At 44.9% G+C, this 23,034-nt stretch overlaps 1 protein-coding gene across 1 annotated transcript in view; it reads left to right on the forward strand.

The window, feature by feature from the left end:
• The window catches only part of LOC147604550 (uncharacterized), a 58,644-nt gene extending 35,940 nt beyond the window's left edge, over positions 1–22,704 (forward strand). Inside the window, exons 6-10 of the mRNA XM_086794576.1 lie at positions 20,755–20,910; positions 21,045–21,176; positions 21,364–21,496; positions 21,609–21,661; positions 22,417–22,704. Coding sequence (XP_086650702.1) covers positions 20,755–20,910; positions 21,045–21,176; positions 21,364–21,496; positions 21,609–21,661; positions 22,417–22,497 — 555 coding nt within the window. The 3' untranslated portion in view covers positions 22,498–22,704. The remainder of the gene's footprint in view (positions 1–20,754; positions 20,911–21,044; positions 21,177–21,363; positions 21,497–21,608; positions 21,662–22,416) is intronic.
• The last annotated feature ends 330 nt before the right edge of the window (positions 22,705–23,034 follow it).

Here is a 23,034-nt window from a genome sequence, read left to right on the forward strand (position 1 = left end):
TGTCGTCTAGCTTTTTGCTTTCAAAAGCAACCGGTCTACCATCTTGAAATAAAGCAGCCCCGATAGCATAGTCACTGGCATCAGTTTCAAGAACATAAGGCCGACTAGGATCAGGCAATGCTAAGATAGGTGCTTCCTTGACTTTATCTTTCAAAAGTCTGAAGGCCAAATCCAAATCGTTATTCCAAGTGATAGGCTGATTGGACTTACGTCCACGACCTTTCAATAAGTCGGTCATCGGTAGTGTGAGCTGAGAGTACTCCCGTACAGATTTCCTAAGAAAAACTACAAAACCGAGAAAAGAACGAAGTTGTTTCACTGTTCGCGGTATAGGCCAGTCCAAAACCTTCTGAACTCGGTCATAGTCAATGCTCAATCCATCTCTAGTGATCTTGTGTCCCAAGTAAATGATGTCGGTCATAAAGAACTCACATTTACTGAATTTAGCATATAGTCGATTCTGTCTTAAAATAGATAAGACAATCGTGAGGTGTCTGACATGATCCTCAAGAGTACGACTATATATCAAAATATCATCCAGGAACACCACCACAAATTTTCCCAAATATTCACGAAAAAGATCGTTCATCATTTGCTGGAAAGTGGCTGGAGCATTGGTTAACCCAAAAGGTAATACGAGAAACTCGTAATGGCCATACCTAGTCCGAAAGGCGGTTCTTTCGACATGCCTTTCATGAATACGTATCTGGTGATAGCCAGTACGCAAATCTATCTTCGTGAAATATTTCGCTCCTGCTAACCGGTCAATTAGGTCATCTGATCTAGGGAGAGGATAACGGTTCTTAATGGTCAGCTTGTTCAATCTTTTGTAATCTATACACATTCTCCAAGTATTATCCTTCTTTCTCCTAAGCAACACAGGTGCACCCCAAGGTGATTTACTTGGACGGATCTGGCCCATCCTCAGATAATCTTCGAGTTGTTTAGCCAACTCATCTTCCTCAGCTTGGCTCATCCTATAAGGTGGAATACTCACAGGATGAGCACCAGGGATCAAGTCAATACGATGATCTACTGCTCGTTCAGGTGGTAAACCCGATGGCAGTTCCTTAGGAAATACATCTTGAAACGAATCAAGTATCTTCTGTAATTCTTTGCTTTCAAACACACTTAATTCATTCACATCCAATGAAGGGATGAGAAAAGAAGAAAGTGGAATCAATACACAATGGAAAGCGGTGTACAAAGAAGAATTCATTATATTTCCAAAATCAATTGTATTTACAAGAGGTCCCTGAGAGGGATGGATACAATCACCTAAAATACTATACTTGGTGTCCCTATGCTGAAAAGAAAAAATATGACTAGACCAATCTATCTGGACATCAAGAGTCTTAAACCACTTAATCCCTAATAACAAGTCTACATTTTCCAGATGCATGACATAGCATTCCAGAGTATCTTTGTAGTCCTGAATCTGGATTGGAAGCATCTCGACCTTGCGATCCCAAACTTGTCTGCCCGCAGGTAGACGTACCTCATAGGTATGGTCGCTGAGTGTCGTGTCAAGACTCAATTTCTGCACAAGTTTGTAGTTAACAAAGTTATGCGAACTGCCAGGGTCTAAAAGAATGTGAATTTTATGGCCATTCACTTCTCCATAAACTCGGAGAAGATCATGTATGCCAAATACCTTAGAATTGAACAGACAATCAGAACAAGTACTAGGGCGAGAAAGTACAGTAATTGACGTACCTGTCAAAGACAACTGGTTAGCTGCCTTTGGCTTGGGTCCTGCGTTTGACTTGGTACCCTTTTGCTTCGGGCACTCATTACGCATGTGTCCTTTTTCTTCGCAGATAAAACAACGTCCTTCCTTCTTGAGCTTCAAAGCCCTAAGGAGTCGTTTCTTCTTCGCTGGTGTCGAACTGGAATTCTTCGAAGGTTGGTCCGAAGACTTGCCTTCATTCGTGTTAGCCATAGGTGCGGAGAACTTTCTTTTATGCTTGTTCCCCTGCTCGGTAACGGGTTTTGACTTGGAAGAGACCATCGTATCATCATAGATACGAGCTGAATGAATAGCCTCGTCCAAAGTTTTACATTTGTTATTTTTAACCTGTAATCGGTACGAGTCGGGTAAACCAGCTACGAAAAACCCCAACAGAGTAGTGGGATCCATCTTTGTAGCCTTCATCTGCAAGTCACGAAACTTCTGGAGGTAGACCTCATAAGTGAGGTGCTGCGAGGTCATGGTCAAAGCTGAAAACCGGGCAACAACATCGTAGTCATCCTCTTTCTTGAGGAATTCTTTCTTGAAAATATCTTCAAATTGCGCCCAAGTCATTGGCTTTGGATTCAGTTCCTTCCACCAAAGCAAAGCTTTGCCGGACAGGAAACCTGCTGCTAACTGTATCTTCTTTCCATCATCATATGGATGAAACTGAAAGTGAACTTGCCACTTGTGTAGCCAAGTGTCCACGATCTCCTTGGTTCGCTGCTTTTGCTTGCCCCCGAACGGTTCCGGAGTAATATTGGGACCTAAAGGAGAAGCCAAGGTATCCATTCCCGAGAAAGTAGAGAGGGTAGTGGTCAAGAGAGCGATGGAGTTCTGCAAAGCCTGCATCTGGGCTGCGATTTGTGCCTGACGTTCCGACGAAGAAGCTTCAAGAGCTACTTTGAACTCTTGGAAATCTGATTTTGACACAAACTCGTCAAAAAGATCGGCATCGGTTCCTTCCGTAGCCGGCAAGCCTTCGCGTTCCACGAGGGGCTCCAACTCTGATTCTTGGGTCGACATCGTGAAGAGGTTACGTGGAGAGAAAATTTGGTCTTTGCACAACAAAAGTGCGAGCGAACTTGAGAGCTTGAGAGCTTGAAAACTTGAGAACTTGAGAACTCGAAAACTTGAGAACTCGAGAACTCGAGAGATGTGTGGCAAGAAGCCCACTAGAGGGGTTTATAAAGGTTTCCCAAAAGCCAAAAAAAATCTTGAAAAGCTATGCTTAGCTTTTACTTTAGCTTTTGTGTTTTTTTTTCTTTTTTTTTTCTCTTGAATAAATATATATATATATATATTTATTAATATATATATATATGGATATATATATTCGGTTTTCTTAAAAAAAATAGACACCTTTGGAAACCTTAGAGAGGGGGGGTTCTTTTAAAATTTAAAATTTTAACCTCCCCTAAAAAAAAAAACAAAAACGAAAGCATAAAAAAAACGTTGCTTTCTTACGTGTGTTTTTTTTTTTTTTTCGCATCCCTCCTGGCGCCTGGATTAGCCGGCGGTTGCCAACATGGACTGCTGACGTCACGTGCTGGTGCCTGCGTTTCATACGTGCTGCTGCCGCTGACGTCAACCTGCGCTGCAGGAGTTTGCTTTCCAGCCGGCGCCGCCTGTGCGCACAGGTGGTCTTGGCCATTGTTGCCTGCCCGCCTGGCCTAAGCGACTACGTAGGCCTGGCCTGGGCACCAGCCCGCCTGGCCAGGCGCTGCGTAAGCTGCTGGCCGCCTGGGGGTAGGCCTGGCCGCCTGGTTACATGGCTGGCTGCCTGCGTATACAAGCTGCCTGCGTACAAAGCCTGACAGCCTGCCTGCGTACAGAACCTGCCAGCGCACAAGTCTCAGCCAGCGGTACCCTGCGCATACCACAGCACGCGATGTTCTCCTCTCTCTCTCTCTCTCGTTCAACAAAAAGCAACGAAAATCAACATGCTTTTTTCTTCTTCTTTTTTTTCTGTTTTCTCTCCCTGCAAGATATGCGACTGCACACAAGGCCTCTTCTTTGAAAAAGAAATCAACCCTATTACACTACCATCTCCCATCAACATGGGGTACTTTGATGAAGAAAAAACACATATCAAAACTGAAAACTGCAGTATGCACAGAAAAAACAGCAAGCTTTTTTAACACATACCGTACTTCGACCTCTTCTTCTCTACCTACCGACTTGCTCGTTCACGAGGTATGCTCTGATACCACTGTCAAATCCCCACGGATCTTCCCTCGTGATCGATCTTGGTTCGAACTCGAATCCTGCAAACAAACGAACAACAAACAAGCAAGGGGGTGCAGGCCTGACTCACCTCCCAACCATGACAGCCGTGGGCAAGCCCACAGTCTTGGCTGTCCCCACCGAGCCACGAGCTGAGCTAACTAGGTTGACGTACCGACCAATCTCCTCCTCGCGACGTCCCATACCGCCACGAAGCTGCCCTCGCGGGCCTCGAGACTGCTGTCGGCCTCGGCTGCATAAAGCAGGTGCACGTCTGCACTAGATCCAGGCTCCAAGACCATAGAGCTCTCACAAACTCGCGAGACTCTCTATGTTCCAATAACTAACCTTGGCCACCCTTTTATAGGCTCTTGGCCGGTCATCGGGCGTCCACACTTGGCCGCCCGCCCGTCCATACTTGGGTGCCCGCCCGTTAGTATATCCCTAACTCAGCTCGTCAATCAGCCTGCCTAGTTCCAAGCTTCCCCAAGCCTCGAAACTAGTCTTGCATGCGTATAGCACACGGTAGATACCCACTGTGCACATGACAAAACTGCTGTAGACTGTTGCTTCAGGGCTGGAATCTGCTGTGGACAGAAACGCTGAGCTGTGGAGAGGGCTGAGGACTGAAACGCATGTGAATCTGGGACTGCAGGAGCTGCTGCTGTACGGCTGGGATAGAAACGCAGCACTGCTGAACTGCTGGATCAGAAAACGCAGGTATATGCAGGCTGCAAACTGCTGGTTTCTGGCGTTGAACTGAGGGTGAAGGTTATGCTGAATCTAGGCCTGAACTGAGTGCTGAATTCAGGGCTGAATGCAAGCACCTAGGGCTGGCCGCTGAATGAAGCTAGGGTTTCTCAAGGGCTGGAGAAGAAAGCTTATGGGCTCTAGGGCTGGATTAGTCTTGGGCTGAAAAAGCAAGAAAGAGGAGAGCTCTTAGCACAATGAAGACTGAATGAGGGAAAGAGGCTCTAGGCAAGCCTATTTATACTAACTGGAGGTTGGTCATTTAATAAAGTTAATATTTATAAATACCCAATAATGCAAATAATGATAAATAAATACTAATAAATATGGAAAAAATACCAAATAAATCCCAGTAAATTCCCTAAGGCTTTGGGGATGTTCTAAATGATGCACAGGCATATGTATGCATATTATGCAAGATGCAGAGTGCTTTCTGATGCAAACCCTAAGGCTTCTACTGACTCTACATGCATGAATGATTCTCTCCAAGTGGGTTAAGGGACTTGACTGACTGACTGACCCACTAAGGCTGAGGAATGACCTACGTAGCTCGTGCCTGACTTATCCTGGACTGAGGATGTACAATGGGGTCACGGCGTACGACAAATATCATCCTATTGGGTTCTAAAACTGTACAAATGTTGCACTTCTGATGATGAGCCATCTTGTAACCATGCACTGAGTGCAGAGTGCATGTGACATTCCCTCTTGTGATTAGCTTGGCGGCAAGTTCATGGCTTCCAAGTAGTCCGCCAATAACTGGGGGTACTCCTGGAAGAACTCCTCGTCGAGCCATACGGCTTCGTGGGTGCCTCGATCTCGGAACTTCGTATAGAACTGACGAATCCGTCGACCGGAACCATGCTTCCATCGATGAAGAAGGATCTGCTCAGGCTCAATAACTTCTGCCTCGTCTACCACGTCTGGCTGCTGTTCATCTGAAACATCAAACACTTCTGGACCAACATATGGTTTTAGCCAAGAAACATGGAAAACATCATGCATTGTCCAACTGGCAGGCAACTTTAACTTCATTGAGACATCACTTATCTTCTTAACTATTGGAAAAGGGCCAAAACTACGGAATGAAAGCTTGGGACAACGTTTGCCCACTTGTTTCAATCTCTGCTTCATGATACGCAAATAGACCCAATCCCCTTCTTTGAAGTGGACATCTCGTCTAGACTTATTTGCCTGTCTGCTATATGCTTCCTGAGCTTTGGTCAAGCGGTCCTTGACTGACTCAATGATCTCGGAAAATGCTTCCGTGGTTTTATTAGCCTCCAACGATGGAGACACCATTCTCGTCAAAAGAGAAGAAAAACGGCGACCAAAGGCTGCTTCATATGGAGTCCGTCCGACACTGGATGAATGAGTGTCGTTCAAGATAGCTTGGACCAATGGAAGATAGTGCTCCCATTTGGACTGCTGGTCATGACAGTATGACTTGAGGACATCAAAGGCCAACTGATTATAAATTTCTGTCTGGCCATCTGTCTGGGGATGGAATGCACTAGACAACTGCAACTTAGTTCCAAAGTTTTCAAATAATGCCCTCCAGAAATGCGAGGTAAACTTGGAATCTCTATCTGATGTTATGGTGCTAGGCAAACCACAAATTGGATACCAATGCTTGAGAAACAGACGGGCTACGTCCTCGGCTGTGGCCGTATGCTTGCATGGGATGAGCATGCAGAACTTACTAAAGCGATCCACAATGGTAAAACACTGAGTGTTACGGGATCCAGTGGATGCTGGTAGAGGCCCTACAAAGTCCATAGATATGTCGATAAAAGGTCCGTCGGGGATAGGCAAAGGTTGAAGTAAACCTGCCTTCTTTGTATGGGGAACCTTGACTTTTTGACAAATCTTACAGGCTTGTACATGTGCATAGACATCACGCCTCATCTTTGGCCAATAAAAGGACCGTTCTAATTTCTCGAGGGTACTGTTGATACCCCTATGTCCTCCAACTAAGGAGTCATGGGCATCGTGGAGAAGAGCGGAACGCTTTTCCCGAGTAACACAGAGACGGTTCTTGTAGAACAACCAACCGTTCTGTACTGAATAGTGGCCAGGCTCAGAAGTGAGGGCCAAACTATACTGAGTACCAAACTCAGGGGAGTCGATATATTGGTCTTTCATACTATCCAAGTCCTTCCCCGTGATTTCGAGAATGGTAGCTTCTTGGACTGCCTGGATGCTGGACTTTCGACTGAGAGCATCTGCTACTGGGTTATGCTTACCAGGGATGTATTCAATCATACCTCCAAACTGTTGGAAGATTTGACTCCACCTGGCCTATCGATCACTCCACTGGGCACTTGGCATAGTCTGAAGCCACTTAAGTGCTTGGTGGTCTGTTTTCACTGTGAAAGCCTGTCCATAAAGAAAAGGCTTCCAATGTTTGAGCGCTGTGATCACACCCAAAAGCTCTTTGTCATATACCGAATAATTCTTTTCAGCGACATCCAACTTTCTGCTGTAATATGCCACGCGTCTATTGTCCTGCTGGAGGACTGCACCTATGGCTACATTGCTGGCATCGGTGATGACCTCGAAAGGCGTTTCTGAGGCAGCTTTCTGGAGTGCACGGAATGCATCAAGTGCCTTACCTGTAACTGAGACTTTCTGCTTGCGAGTCTTCACCCCCTTGAGCAAGTCGGTAAGAGGTGCTGCAAGGTTGGAAAACTGATGGACATGTGTGCTATAGGCCTGACAAAGACCTACGAATGAATGGATTTCTTGGGCAGTCTTAGAAATATCCCAATCTAAGATCTCCTGAACCTTTGATGGGTCCAGTCTAATCCCATCGGAACCGATGATGTAGCCCAAATACTGAACTTCCTTAACACCAAAGATAGACTTTTTGGCGTTAATGTAGAGCTGATTATCTCGCAAAAGTTGCAAGACTTTCTCCACATCTTTCTCATGCTGCTCCGCAGTGGCTGAGAAGACTAGTATGTCATCAAGGAATATGAAAACACACTTCCCAATGTGGACTGCGAAAATCCTAGACATCATCTTATTGAACGTTGCAGGTGCATTTGTAAGCCCAAAAGGCATGACTACGAACTCGTAGTGACCACGCTCTGTCCTGAAAGCTGTTTTTGGAATGTCAGCTTCAAAAATGCGGACCTGATGGTAACCACTCTTGAGGTCGATCTTAGTGAAAAACTTAGCACCGTCTAAACGCTCCAAAATGTACTCTATCCTGGGCATAGGAAACTTATTCTTGATAGTGAGTTTGTTTAATGCCCTGTAGTCTACACAAAGGCGTACAGACTTGTCCTTCTTTTGGACAAATGGGATAGGTGCAGCAAATGGGGAGGAAGAAGGCCGAATGAATCCGGCTCGGAGAAGCTCAGATAACTGCTTTTCCAACTCGCCCTCTAAAGTCTTGGAAAGACGATAGGGAAACCTGCTAGGAGGATCTGATCGAGGGACCAAATCAATGTGATGGTCCTCAAGGCGAGAGGGTGGGAGACTGGGCGGGAGATCGTCCCTAAGCATAATGTCCTGGTGTGTGGATAGGAGGTCTGCTAACTGAGGGACTGAAGATGTAAGGGATGCTACTAATGAGGGAGGGGCTGTTTGAGCACGAACATAAAGAAGTGCTCCTTCTGCTCCCTTGCGGATAGCTCGTCTGGCCTGGAGATGTGAAATCAATGGGATGCCAAGAATGTTTCTATCCCCCCGAATCATGATAGGCTCAGGAAAACCTTTACAAATAGTAAAAGTGTCCTGCCCCCAATTGGGAATAGGCTCATACTGACGGAACCACTGAATTCCTAAGATCATGTCACACCCCAACAAAGGTGAGATGATGAAATCTCGTTGAAATGAGGCCTTCTGAACTTCAAAGGCAAACTGCTGTGCCTTCTGGGAAATGTGGGTGCGAAGACCAGGTGTAAACCCGTCCACATCCAGATGATATGGGACTAAAGTGCAGTTCAATTTATTAGCCAACTGGGGAGAGATGGCCTCTTCAGAACTGCCCATATCGAAAAGGACTACAAACTGTCGGCCCTGGGCAGAGCCATAAGCTCGGATAAGGCTCTTGTGAGCAGCATCGCTCTCACCCTCCTGCTTAGCATCAAATACCACGGATGGCATAGGATGCATGGAAGGTAAAAGTTGAACTGCATTTGAGGTAGTAGGCGGGGCTGGAGTGTTGGGGTAAAGGCGTTATGCCCACCCTTATAGTGTGTACAAGTCCATAAGTTATAGTACATAGTACACTTAGTACTTTTAATGTACTAAGTGCACTATGTGTACTAGTGCAATATAGATGTGTGATAGGGGAGTCACACACTCATGCCTCATGAGTTGACTTATCCCCACAACTCTCTCTCTCTCTCTCCCTTGCTTCTCTGTGTATGTCTCCCACATGAACTCTTAACCTAACCCTAATTCATTCTCCCACACAACTGGTATCAGAGCCCTGGTTTTTAGGGTTTTGTTCTCAAGTGCTGCATCGCTGGAATTCAACTGGAATTCATTTGCTGCGTGTGTTGAACTATTCGCTTCTCTGTGTGGGCGGAAAGAGAAGGAGTCGAGGGCAGCCTTTTCTCCTTCAGTAGAGAGGCGAAGTGACGTTGTGCTGCAACAGACCAGTTAGCGACTGACTGTGAAGTAGTCGACTGGAGAAGAAAGCAAGAGCACGCACGGGGTGTAGAAGGCGCTAGGCGAAACTGAAGCGCCAGGCGTTGAGCGAAGGCTGCTGGGCATATGGAGTCGGCCGGCCACCTAGGCGAGTAGCGCTAGGCGAAGACGTCAACGAACTGGCGACGTGTTGCTACCAGGCGGAAACACAAGGCGGATAGAGCTCGTAGCGCTACAAGGCAGCAATCAGGCGACCCGTAGCGTGGCTGAGGCAGCGAGGAGGCTAGCGCTCACGTTGACTCATGTTGAAGGCGAAGGCGAGCAAGCGAGCGAGGAGTACAATTCGTGCGTGCACCAGCGAATCTCTCCTCAGGCAAATTCGTTCGCTCCACGTATGTTGGGCAGCCATCGCCTTGCACCTTCTGGCCTCACCTTCTACAACAGTAACAGCAGCAGCAGCCCCGCAGGAGCTTCTTGGGCTCCGTTGTTTTCCAAAGCTTGATGTTGGGTGCTGGAGCTTCTCCGCCTTCTGTCTCTGCAAGGTCTAAGGTTTCCGAGGCTGAATAGAGCATCAGATTTCTGCAGCAGCACCAAATTCAGCACACCCCCCTTTTCCTGCAACAAAAAAAAAAATCAGAAATTACAAGGTATTTTCCTCAATTTCTTTTTGGGATTTGCAAATGAGCAAGTACAATCATCAATTGAGCAGGTACAGGTGCCCAATTGCTCAATTTTGAGCAAAATTGGCAAAATTGGGTGACATTGGTCACAATCAGGATCAATTTGCAGGAAATTGGTCACAATCAGGATCAATTTGCACGAAATTGGATGTCGAAATTTGGGGCTTTTGATGTAATTGTGCAATTAAGCACTCATACATGCTGTATGATGTGAAAAATCGCACATTTGGGCAAAATTGCAGCAAATTGCAGTGCAAATCAAGGGGCTTTTGTGCCGATTTGGTTGATTTGCATGCAGGCAATCGCATTTGATGCTGTGGATAATGTGTTGATGCCTTACAAGCACTCAATGTGCCTGTAAATCAAGGGGCTTTCATGTATTTGATGTATATGTGGCCAGGGGGAAGCATCGTGAACACTTTGGATGCCTTCATGTGCGTCAATGTACCACGTATGATCAGAAATTGATCTTAAATCAAGGGGCTTTTCAAGTTCGTATGCTTGTTGAGCTTGGCAAAGCAGCAGGCAAGACATTTATGCCTTGAATCCTCAAAAATCAGCTTGCAGTCAAGGGGCTTTTGCCCAATTTCTGTTCGGGACTGTTGTATGCAGTGTACAGGACTGTAAAAGTCTGATTTTCACTCATTTGGACAGCCAGGAGAGCATTTATTGCTATTGTACCTGCTGGTACAGATTTGGCACAGCTTTGTGCAAGTTTTGGCATGGCTGTACACTGTTTTGAGTGACCAAAAGGTTCAATTTCAGCTGCTGTACTTGCCGGTACAGGTTTGGTACATCATTGGTGAGCACTTGGTACTGCTGTACAGTACTTTGGAAGGGCAACAGAGCACATTTAAGGTGCTGTCCTAAATCTGCAGCAACCAGATTTTGGTGATTTCATCACATAAAGTGGGAGAAAAGTTGCATTTGTGCTTCCGCAGTGGGAGATAAAGCTTGGGAGAACAACAGTGAGCACTTTGTGTGCTTTTGGTGCAGCGTTTGCACACTTGCAGGGAGTCAGGCATTGACAGGTTGTATTTTGCTATGGCAACCACAGGTGAGAGCTCTTCATTGCTTCACATCAAGAAGCTTGAAGGCTCGCATAATTATGATATTTGGCAAACCCAGTGCTACAATGTGTTGCTCCAGAAAAAGCAGCACAAGCCTATCAAAGAAAGGGGTGTGATGCCCGCTTCTCTTACGGCCGAAGAGTGGGAAGATATGGATGAGCTGGCAAGATCTACTATCATGTTATCTGTGTCAGACTCTTTACTTTTCAGCATTCGTGAAGAGAAGACAGCTTGGGGAATGTGGCAGAGATTGCAGGACTTGTATGCCCAACAAAGTGCCTCAAGCAAAGTGTATTGGTTGAAGAAACTCATAGGTCTTCAGATGAAGGAAGGGGCGTCTATGACAGCCCATCTAAATGAGTTTAATGGTATTGTCAGCCAGGTCATTAATCAAAAGTTGGCAATGGACGATGAGTTCAAAGCCACTTTTCTGTTATGCACTTTGCTAGAGAGTTGGGATACATTCAAGACAGCCACTAGCAATTCGCATGCTATGCTGTCATATGCAGATGTTGAGGGTGCTCTTCTTCAAGAAGAGATGAACAGGAAAAACAACTCTGTTGGAAAGTCCAATGCAATGAATGCACGTGGGAGATCCCAGCAAAGGGGAAAAAGCCAAGAACGGGGAAGGAGCAAGTCTCGCTCCAAAAAGGATTTGGAATGCCATTATTGTGGCAAGAAGGGACACATTAAAAAGCAATGCTACAAATGGAAAAATGATCAAAAGGAAAAGAGAAAAGGCAAAGACAAAGAGAAAGATGAAGCCAAAGATGTAAAGCCAAAGGGCAAAAGTGGAGTCAAGATTGAAGAAATCAATGTGTCACATGCAGGTGGCAGCGAGGATGAGGTCCTATTTACTTCTTCACTTGATGCCCATTCACTTCTTACAGGTGGTCATGGTATGCACTCATGGATCATTGATTCAGGTGCCTCCTTTCATGTCACAGGTTGCAGAGACTTGTTTGTCAGGTATACTGCTGGCAATGAAGGAGTGGTTTATTTGGGTGATAACCATGCATGCAAGATTCTTGGCAAAGGTGATGTGAGGCTTGTATTTTCAGATGGCTCACAGCTTATGCTCCATGATGTCAGGCATGTGCCTAAGATCAAGAAGAATCTGCTTTCTACTGGACAGCTTGATGATGCTGATTATGTTAACCACATTTGGTAGTGGAAAGTGGAAAATTAGTAAGGGCTCACTGGTTGTTGCCAGAGGCTCTAAAGTGGACACTCTTTACTTTATGCATGCAGGTGTTTGTCACCATGCTAATGTAAATGCAACCGAGCTGCCGGAAATCTCTCTGTGGCATAGCCGGTTGGGACACATGAGTGTCAAAGGAATGGAGCAATTGTCTCGTTTGGGTTACTTGCCTTCTCTAAAGTTTTCAAGTTTTCAGTTTTGTGAGCATTGTATATATGGTAGGCAACTACAGTGCCCCCACAAGAAAGCTCTTGGATAGAAAGATGCTCAGTTAGAGCTTGTGCATAAAGATGTATGTGAGATGCCTCAGCTTTCTTTGGGAGGGGCAAAATATTTTGTGTCTTTTATAGATGATGCCACACGCAAGGTGTGGGTCTATCCTCTTCGTTTGAAGAGTGATACATTCTCAGTGTTTCAGAAGTTTGTTGCTCATGTTGAGAATCAAACTGGCAAAACACTGAAGGCTTTGCGTTCCGACAATGGTGGAGAGTATATGTCCAAACAGTTTCAGGACTTTTGTGATGCTAAAGGCATCAAGAGGGAGCTCTCTACTCCTTATGATCCTCCACAAAACGGGACAGCAGAGAGGATGAACAGGACCATACAGGAGAAGGTCCTTTCTATGTTGTCACATGCTGCATTACCTCATGGTTTTTGGGCTGAAGCTGTTATGACAACCGTTCACCTTATAAACAGGTCACCTAACACGAGGCTTGGTGGGAAAGTGCCAGAAGAAGTATAGACAGGGAAGCCTCCGTCATACAAGCACTTGAGAGTGTTTGGTTGCGTTGCGTACGTGCACATACGCAGGGAAATGCGCACCAAACTTGATCCTAAGTCTCACAAATGCATATTCCTAAGATATGGTGACAGAGGTGAAATGGGGTATAGACTTTGGGATCCCATGAATAGAAAGATTATACGCAGCAATGATGTCATTTTTTATGAAACATGCATGTATAAGGAGCCTGGCAGAGTCATCTTTGATGATGATGGACATCATGGACAACAACAAAGGGCTGTAAATCAGCCATTACAGCAGGAAAACCAGCCCTTAAATGGTGCTGAAAATGGTCTAAATGGACAGCCAGAGATGGCAGAAGATATCCCTATGGATATACCACAGTTAGAGGAGATACCGGGCATGATATTTCAGCCTTATGGCATGGAACAGGAGCCACCAATGGGTGATATGCAGGCTGGACAGCAACCTGCAAATGATGGTCATTGGGTACGGAGGTCCACAAGACCCTCCAGAGCCCCTGACAGGTTTGTTCCAGGGGTTGACTACTTGATGCTCACTGACTGTGGGGAGCCCTCATGTTATAAGGAGGCTTTACAGAGGGCAGACAAGGCTCTATGGGAGCGTGCCATGAAGTCAGAGATGGATTCTCTGCACAAAAATGGTACATGGAAGTTGGTGCATTTGCCTGCAGGCAAGAAGGTTTTGCCATGCAAGTGGGTATACAGGCTCAAAGTTGCACCAGATGCAAAGCCAAGATACAAAGCCAGGTTAGTGGCTAAGGGCTTCAAACAGGAATATGGTGTGGACTTTGATGAGATCTTCTCTCCAGTGGTCAAAATGACCACACTTAGAGCTGTGTTAGCTTTGGTTGCGCATGATGATCTGGACTTGATTCAGATGGATGTGAAGACTGCTTTTCTTCACGGTGATCTCCATGAGAAGATATATATGCAGCAGCCAGAGGGTTATGCAGTGAGTGGAAAGGAGAAGCTTGTATGCAAGCTGAAAAAGAGTCTTTATGGGCTCAAACAGGCACCAAGGGAATGGTATCATAAATTTGATACATTCATGAAATCCCAGAAATTCAGGAGAAGTGACATAGATCACTGCTTGTACACCAAGAAAGCTTTGGATGGCAGTCTATTGATCCTCATCTTGTCTGTTGATGATATGTTGATTGCCGGGAAATCTCGTAAGGAGATGGATACCTTGAAGCAGAGGCTGCATCAAACCTTTGATATGAAGGATTTGGGTGATGCAAATCACATCTTGGGTATGCGGATACTTCGGGACAGAAATCAGCATGTGCTGTATTTGTCTCAGAAGGAATACATTGGCAAAGTCTTGCAGAGGTTCAATATGGACGGCGGGAAGAAAGCTAGTACTCCTTTGCCTCCATATGTGAAACTCAGTGCTATGGACAGCCCACAGTCAGATAGAGACAGGGCTGATATGGCCAAGATTCCGTATGCCTCAGCTTGTGGCAATCTCATGTATGCCATGGTTGCTACTAGGCCGGACATTGCATTTGCAGTGGGAGTGGTTTCTAGATACATGGCCAACCCTGGCAAGAAGCATTGGGAAGCAGTGAAAGGTGTCATGAGATACCTGAAGGGCACACAGGATTTGTGCATTTGTTTTGGCAAACAGGATGCATTAGTGCATGGTTACACGGATTCGGATTATGCCGGTCATCCAGATAACCGGAAGTCTACTACCGGTTATGTATTTACATTCACAGGAGGTGCTGTGTCATGGATATCCAGGATGCAGAAGTGCACTGCCTTATCTACTATAGAGGCCGAGTATATTGCAGCCACTGAGGCTTGCAAGGAGGCATTATGGCTATCTCGGTTAGTGGTTGATTTGGGCTATACAGGGGATATTCCATTGTTGAATTGTGACAGTCAGAGTGCCATCCAGTTGGCAAAGAACCCTGTCTTTCATGCAAAGACGAAGCATGTGGATGTGAAGTATCACTTCATCAGAGAGGTGATAGAGAACAAGCAAATTCAGCTTGTTAAGATTCATACGGATGACAACCCGGCTGATCTGTTGACGAAGAGTTTGCCTCCGGAGCGGTTTGCTCATTGCAGACACTTGATGGGCATTGGATGAGGCCAGTTTCAGCCTTGATATGGCCTTGTATATTATCATGTACATGCTGATTTTTCTTTTCCTTTAGGGCACTTTGCCTTTAAGTGGGAGGTTGTTGGGGTAAAGGTGTTATGCCCACCCTTATAGTGTGTACAAGCCCATAAGTTATAGTACATAGTACACTTAGTACTTTTAATGTACTAAGTGCACTATGTGTACTAGTGCAATATAGATGTGTGATAGGGGAGTCACACACTCATGCCTCATGAGTTGACTTATCCCCACAACTCTCTCTCTCTCTCTCCCTTGCTTCTCTGTGTATGTCTCCCACATGAACTCTTAACCTAACCCTAATTCTCTCTCCCATACACTGGAGGAGCTGGGGAGGTTGTGGCAACTGTGGTAGAAGGGGCTTTGGCAGCTTGTGCCGCTTGCCATTTGTGGCAATCCTTCTTACCATGCCCTATAATGTGACAAAAAAAACATCTATTTTTTGACTGGTACTTCTTTTGCTCCTCTGGAGGAAGATAACCTCCAGTAATGCCTGCTTTAGCCTTTTCATCAGGGGTTTTCTTAGGTTCTTTATCCTTCTTACCCCCTGAACTGGAGCTATTACTGCTGTCCTTCTTAGCATTAGAAGATGCGTTACCTTTCCCTGTCTGTGTAGCTGATTGCTGCTGCTTGGGTTTGGTACTGGACTGAGATGTCTGCTTGGGCTTGCCCCCGTTGAGCTTCATTTCTTCATTCTGAGCGAGAGTCAGAGCCCGGTCATATGTACTTGGTTCAAAGTTACGAACTGTGAACCGAATGTTGGAGTCCAATCCACGAATGAATTGCTCCATCTTGGCTTGCTCAGATAACCCTAATTGCTGTGCTAAAGTAATACCCTTACCGGAAAACTGAAGCACTGGGAAACCGTTCTGTCTGAGTCCATAGAACTCGTCTTTCAGACCGGTCATGTACTGGGGCGGGAGAAATCTGGTCTTCAGGTCATGGACAAAGATGTCCCAGTCAAAGGCTGTGACACCTGTGGCCTGGTCAGTATGAATACTAGACCAATGCTGCCACCAAGTGACTGCCTCACCAGTGAGATGGGGAGCCGCTAAGTGGACTTTGTCTTGTGGGTCTGTGATCTTAGCTAATGGAAAATGAGCATTAAACTGATGAATAAATTGATTAACTGAAGAATGATCACACTTACCATCATACTTGTTGAAATTCGGTTGACTGCGAATGATGGTGGTTGATGTTGCTGCGGGATGCTGGCTGGTGACACCTATGATTGGGGAGACTGAGGAGAGCTGCTGATACCTCAAGTGTATGGCCTCCTTTTCCCGTTGGTGTTCGAGTAACATACGTTCTCGATCAAGCTCACGTTGGTGTTCCCGAGCGGTGAGTTCAGCCTGACACCGGTCTTCGTCGATCCTGCGTTGGGCTTCCTCATAGTCCCGTCTTTCTTCTTTTTCTCTTCTCCTCCGGGCCTCGTCCTCTCTCCTTTGTTGTTCCATCTGAAAGAGACGTGCTGCTGCTGCCTCCAAGAGTTGGAGACGCTCCATGAGCAGCTGGTTCTGAGCTCTAAGAAGAGCTATGGTGTCTGCTGTAGGCGGAAGAACAAGGTCTCCTTCGGGGGAGACGTCTTCCGGCTGATGAGTACTCTCTCCTGTAGACATGATGCTGAAGTCGGTGGTCGTGCCGGAACGCAATCTAACCATCCAAGGATGCCCCCACGCTAGGATATGAAGACTGAATGAGGGAAAGAGGCTCTAGGCAAGCCTATTTATACTAACTGGAGGTTGGTCATTTAATAAAGTTAATATTTATAAATGCCCAATAATGCAAATAATGATAAATAAATACTAATAAATATGGAAAAAATACCAGATAAATCCCAGTAAATTCCCTAAGGCTTTGGGGATGTTCTAAATGATGCACAGGCATATGTATGCATATTATGCAAGATGCAGAGTGCTTTCTGATGCAAACCCTAAGGCTTCTACTGACTCTACTTGCATGAATGATTCTCTCCAAGTGGGTTAAGGGACTTGACTGACTGACTGACCCACTAAGGCTGAGGAATGACCTACGTAGCTCGTGCCTGACTTATCCTGGATTGAGGATGTACAATGGGGTCACGGCGTACGACAAATATCATCCTATTGGGTTCTAAAACTGTACAAATGTTGCACTTCTGATGATGAGCCATCTTGTCACCATGCACTGAGTGCAGAGTGCATGTGACACAAACGCTCTATGAGGCCTGAAAATCCTGTCCATCATTCTGTTAAATGTGGCAGGTGCATTTGTCAAACCAAAGGGCATAACCAAAAACTCATACAACCCAAACGTGGTTCGGAATGCTGTCTTATGCACATCCTCGGGTCTTATACGTATCTGATGATACCCGCTTTTCAAGTCAATACGACTAAAGACCGTGGAGCCCTGTAAGCCGTCCAAAATGTCATCGATCCTCGGTATGGGGAATCAAATCTTGATGGTGTTCTTGTTCAGCGCTTTGTAATCAATACACATGCGCCAAGAACCATCCTTCTTTTGCACTAAGAGTACAGGTGAGCAAAAGGGTGATGAACTAGGCTGTATCAACCCTTTATTCAAAAGCTCCTGCACCTGACTCATAATCTCTTCCTGTTGGGCTGCACTAACACGGTACGGCGGTCTATTCGGTGGAGTACTACCAGGAATTAGAAAAATGGCATGATCTTCTGGCCTCTCAGGAGGAAGTTCTCCTGGCAATGACTCGGAAAAACAATCTTGGAACCCACATAAGAAATCAGTCCTGTCCTTATCTAACATAGACAAATTAGACTTAGACTCATCATCTTGTGCATCCTTTACATAGATCAAGTACGCGGAAAGATGCTTTTTCATTACTGATGAAATTGCCGAAGCGGATACAATAGGAACAGATTCCCCTTTGAGTTTTACATCCAAAACATGTTCTTTCCCTCTATGAGTCAGAGTGATTTTCCTATTGTATGTGTTCACCACCGCATGTACTCTGTGGCACCATGGCATACCCAACAAAACATCACAGCCATCCAGAGGCATGATGAAAAACTCTTCGCCGTCCACATAACCCTGCAAATGATAGGAGTAACGGGTTCTGCATACCCTGGATAAGCCATGATAGCCTCATGTAATGGCCCCATCTCCTTTGCGCGGATCCCCAATCGGCCAGCCAAATCTGGTGAAATGAAGTTGGCTCTAGCACCTGTGTCAAAGAATATCAAGGCATTCTGATCTCTCACTTTGCCCCATGCCCTGCACAACTCTGTCTCTTCACCACCTGGCTGTTCCCCCACAAGATCAGGAACTAATCCCGCAGAAGGTTTTGGTTTCTTTGACTTGGGCTCTCCTTTATTGTCAGAGTCCTTTTGGGACTTTCTCTTGGGACAATTAAACGACATATGCCCCTCTTCAGTACAGTAAAAACATTTCCGAGCATCTCTCAAAGCCTGTCTTTCCTTCGAAGTTCTCTTGGGCATTGGCAACTTCTTGTACCGCGTCTCTGAAGACCCTTTAGCATCACGAGAAGCATGCCCAGATTTTTCAGCTTTCTTGCTCGAGTTCTTACTTCCTTTAAACCCAGATGATCCTTCAGTGAGTAACGCATCAGCTGTCATAGCATTCTCTATCATCTGTGACATGTTCGTTACTCGAGTCTTGATACAATAATCATGCACCTCTTTGGGCAGCCCACAACAATACTTCTCTATCTGCTCAGACAAGGGCACTGCACGGTAAGAAGTCACTGGGAGTAAAGCTTCCCAAAACTTCTTGTTATATAATCTTCCAAATTTTCACATTTTGAAGCATCCAACTTGTGCCATGCAGTCATAACATCCACCTCAAATGTAGATGTGAGCCATACAGAAGAGAAGACCTGTTTAAATTGTACCCAAGTAGTGGGTGCTATGTCCTGCAAAAGAAGAGTAGACCACCACTGCAATGCATTGCCCTTGAGAAAAGTGGCAGCTTTCCTCACCTTAGAGGACTCTGTGTAATTCCCACCAGAAAAAGCAGCATCAAACTGCTGTAAAAAGGTAAGTGCTTTCAATTTATCTTTGGCTCCACTGAATGTCGGCCAGCACTGGATAGTCAGCCAGCATACAGGGGAGAGCCTGGGGGCAGCAAAGCAGTCATACAGCCCTCCACACCAAGGGAAAAAAATAGGGAGAGTGGGGAAAAATGAGAAAACACCTAAATTGGGCGGGCCCACCCACAACAGAGGCCCTGGTGTAAATATACAGACAGGAGATGACTGCTAACACTTTATTCATACCCAATTGGGTGATTGGAATAATCCCTCTCCTCTCTTCTCTTCAACATTGAAGTTAAACGCACCAAAGTGGTTAATGGCACACCTTAATCACGCATCTTGTTAGCCCATGTAACATGAGGTTTCTCTCCTCTGAGCATGAGCTGTTTGCAAATACAGTGACCTTATCTAACAAGTCAAACTGGGCTCACATGCCACACCTCACACAATATGACTAAAGAGCCTTCTTATTAATGCTCGTAAATGTAGTATGACCATAGTTGTTACGAGGCGCGCCTCTAACGGTTAGAGGCGTACAACTGCCTGATCGAGACGTCCACCCAAAAAAAAAAAGTGTTTTTTTTTTGGGGGAGCTAGTTTGAGTCTTTAGACGGGGGCTTTAAGGGCCCAAGGCATCCCCTCTTACACACACTCTCTCTCTCCCTCATTCTCTCCCTCCCTCCCTTAAGCCTTTCTCAAGACCCAAAGTTCAAAGTTCAAACTTCAAACACACTAGGATGATGATGTTTTTTATACCACTTTTGGAGCTCTCTCTATACTCCACCGGTTCATTTCATTTTACTTTGTACCCTTGAATCTTGATGATGTATCCAGATGATGATGATGGACTATTTTGGTCTTATAGGTCATTTTGGCCTTTTGTAGATGTTTAATATAGCTTTCTTTCTTTCACACACACACTCTCTCTCTCCCTTTCATACACACCCTCTCTCTCCCTCCCTCAAGGCTCATACATACACACTCTAGTCTCTCTCTCTCTCTCTCTCTCTCTCTCTCAACTTTCACTATATATATTATATCTATCTATCACTATATATATATATATATATATATATATATATATATATATATATATATATATATATATATATATATATATAAAACAGACGCCTCTAACATCTCTAAAAAATACGAGTCTTTCGAGGCGCGTACCATACCCGCGTCGTACCAAACGCCTTTGACGCCTCTAACACCTTGAGTATGACTATGGTACAATTATTTCAAAAAAATCTCATGCAATTAGAAGAGCAACAAGTCAACATGGAGACCTGAATTTGTCACAAAAATTTCCTTGGCACGTGCTTGGTCAATGGTGACATCTTCTTTTGTCGGTTATTTCATGAAGGTGCTTAGGAACCTCTCTGCTCTAAATACCTGTGTCCAAGTTGCTTGCTTCTGAGTTGGCCTAATGCAAATCCTTTTCTGCATATTGCTCTTACTAATTTATATAGGTGTGAGACTTAAGTTCTATTCGTAGAGAACAGTTCCGTTCATAAAAATTATATGTAAGCAGTAAAAGCATTTTTCATTGCAGTAGGGCTAAATCTTGTTCTTTGTTTTTGCCTTCTAGGTGGGCATCGATGTGGAAGAGAAGGAGCGAGAAACACACACGAACTTGGTAACATTTGCTAGGCGCAAGTTTTCTAAGACGGAGGCACTAAAGCTAGAGCAGCTTGACAATCTTGAAACACGCAAGAATCACTTTTTGCAGCTCTGGACTCTGAAAGTATCTTTTATTTATTGCAGTCATTTTTGTTGGTTTTATGTGCAATGTTTTAAATAATGGGGAAAAATAGGTGTATCTTAGGCCTTACCTAACTCATTTTGTAGAGCTCTCTAACATGAAAAGTTCGATAATAGGAATCGTATGGAAAAGCCTTGGGTAAAGGTATTGCGGGAACGACTTTAAGAGATATCGCCTTCCATTTTGAGGAACTATCTGCATCACCTGACTTTCTGGAGTACGTGACTGGAATACAAGCCCATGAGCAGGTCAAATGATAGCGTGTTATGTTATGAACCCAAAGACGTGTGTAACCATTTTTGTTTTGTTTGTTAGTTTTGCATGATTGTGCTACACACTGACACACGCGTATGAGCACACGTGCGTGTACGTGCGCGCACGCGCGCGCGCACACACACACACAAATATAATATGGGTCTTTTTGCATTCCTGCAGGCATTCTCTATAAGACTAGAAATTCTCAACTCATTGCAGACAGACTCCAATAGTTGGCAGTTTGTGCTTCTTCAGCCCACGGATACCCATTATGCATCAATATGTGTGCAACGAAGTGGAAGCTTTGAACAAGGTTTGTGACTTGTGTGGGTTTTTGTATGTTTTGCCCAGATTATAGTCTACATGGCAGCTACTTTCAAATCGATCCTCCCAATCTTGATTGTTGGATACGGTGGTTATTTCAGATTCCAAAGACGTGCAACCTTTACACCTGCAGATTATGAAAACGATTCCACTTGTAAGAGATGAGCCACTATTTGATGCATTAGCACTTGGTCTGAGTACTTGACATCTTCTTTTCAATTTTGACTTGCATTCAGTGCGCTCAAGTGGAGTATTAGTCCACAGCCTCTGCATTAAAGCCACACATGGAAATGAATAACCTTACTAGGTTCTCTCATAGGATTTTTTAAAACAGCTGAATAGGAAGGTACTAGTCACATATCAGGTTCTGATTTTCTGCCCTTAGTAAAGGTGCTTAGGCCTGGTTCACCGATGGATGGGTGGACACGGCATCTGGGCGGTGTGCATATTCATGTGCACAAGCAACCCCCAGGTCTAATGCAGCCATATTGCGGGAGAAGTGATGAGGAAACAGAGGATGTGGGTAGGTGAAGGTCGGTTACATGGATATTCATGCAGTGGCGCGAAATCTTGCCAGGTAGGACAGCTATTAGGGTATATTATTGAACCTGGTCTGTCCTCAAAATGCCATCTGCAGAATGCTCCAACCCGTTTCTGAGCTGGACTACCAGCTTGATTTACAGCACTAAGGTGGCCTAATCACATCTGGGCATTCATAACTGCCATCCGTACCAGGCCTTAGACTTCATTGTGACATGGGTAAATACAAAGATGTGTCTTCCTCTGTATGATGCGAACCTGTGAGTGTACCTTAACATATATGTCTAAAGTAGCACAATGAATTCTAAGAGTTCATGGTACAGTATTTTCAAAATGATGTTACAGGCAGTTGTCTTTACGATGTTACAGGCGGAGCAAAGGACAATCGTCTTTACCTTATTCATGAGGGTTATGTGTGGAGGCATGTTCCTACCTCATGCACTCATATGATTCCAAGATCATGCCTTTTTTTTAAAAGATGGACTTAGAACAAGCTCATGCCATTTTTAATGACCATGTGGAGTGACGAACTACTAATTTGGGTAGGTAGGAGAGTGGGAAGTGTTCATAAAAGGGTCTTAATGAGGTTTCACTTAAGCCTCCAAGCACTTTTTTGTCAGGTATTGCATTAATGATTAATCCTTCCTTTTCAGCATGTAGTACATTTCACATGCTTGTGTTACTTTCTCCTTGGAGAGTTCAGAAGCTGGTCACATACAAAAACCTGATGTTATGTGCAACATGCCACTAGCAAGTAAGGGGAACCTTGGGATGCAACATAAGAGACTTTTGAAGAGAAGCTTACAAGGACACACTGGTAAGGCGGACAGACAAACTGCATATCAGAATTTTTGGATGCAACAATTGAATTTGTTACTCGAAGAAGAGTTCTAATGACTTCTCTAGTTATCAGAAGCCATGCATTATGGAGGATGCTAGTAGAAAAAATTTTAGAACTTTGATCAATCCCTATGCTTAGCATCGGTT

Source organism: Cibotium barometz, chromosome 61, assembly GCF_041138505.1.
Source record: "Cibotium barometz isolate CiBa-2024 chromosome 61, ASM4113850v1, whole genome shotgun sequence".
NCBI lineage: Eukaryota > Viridiplantae > Streptophyta > Polypodiopsida > Cyatheales > Cibotiaceae > Cibotium > Cibotium barometz.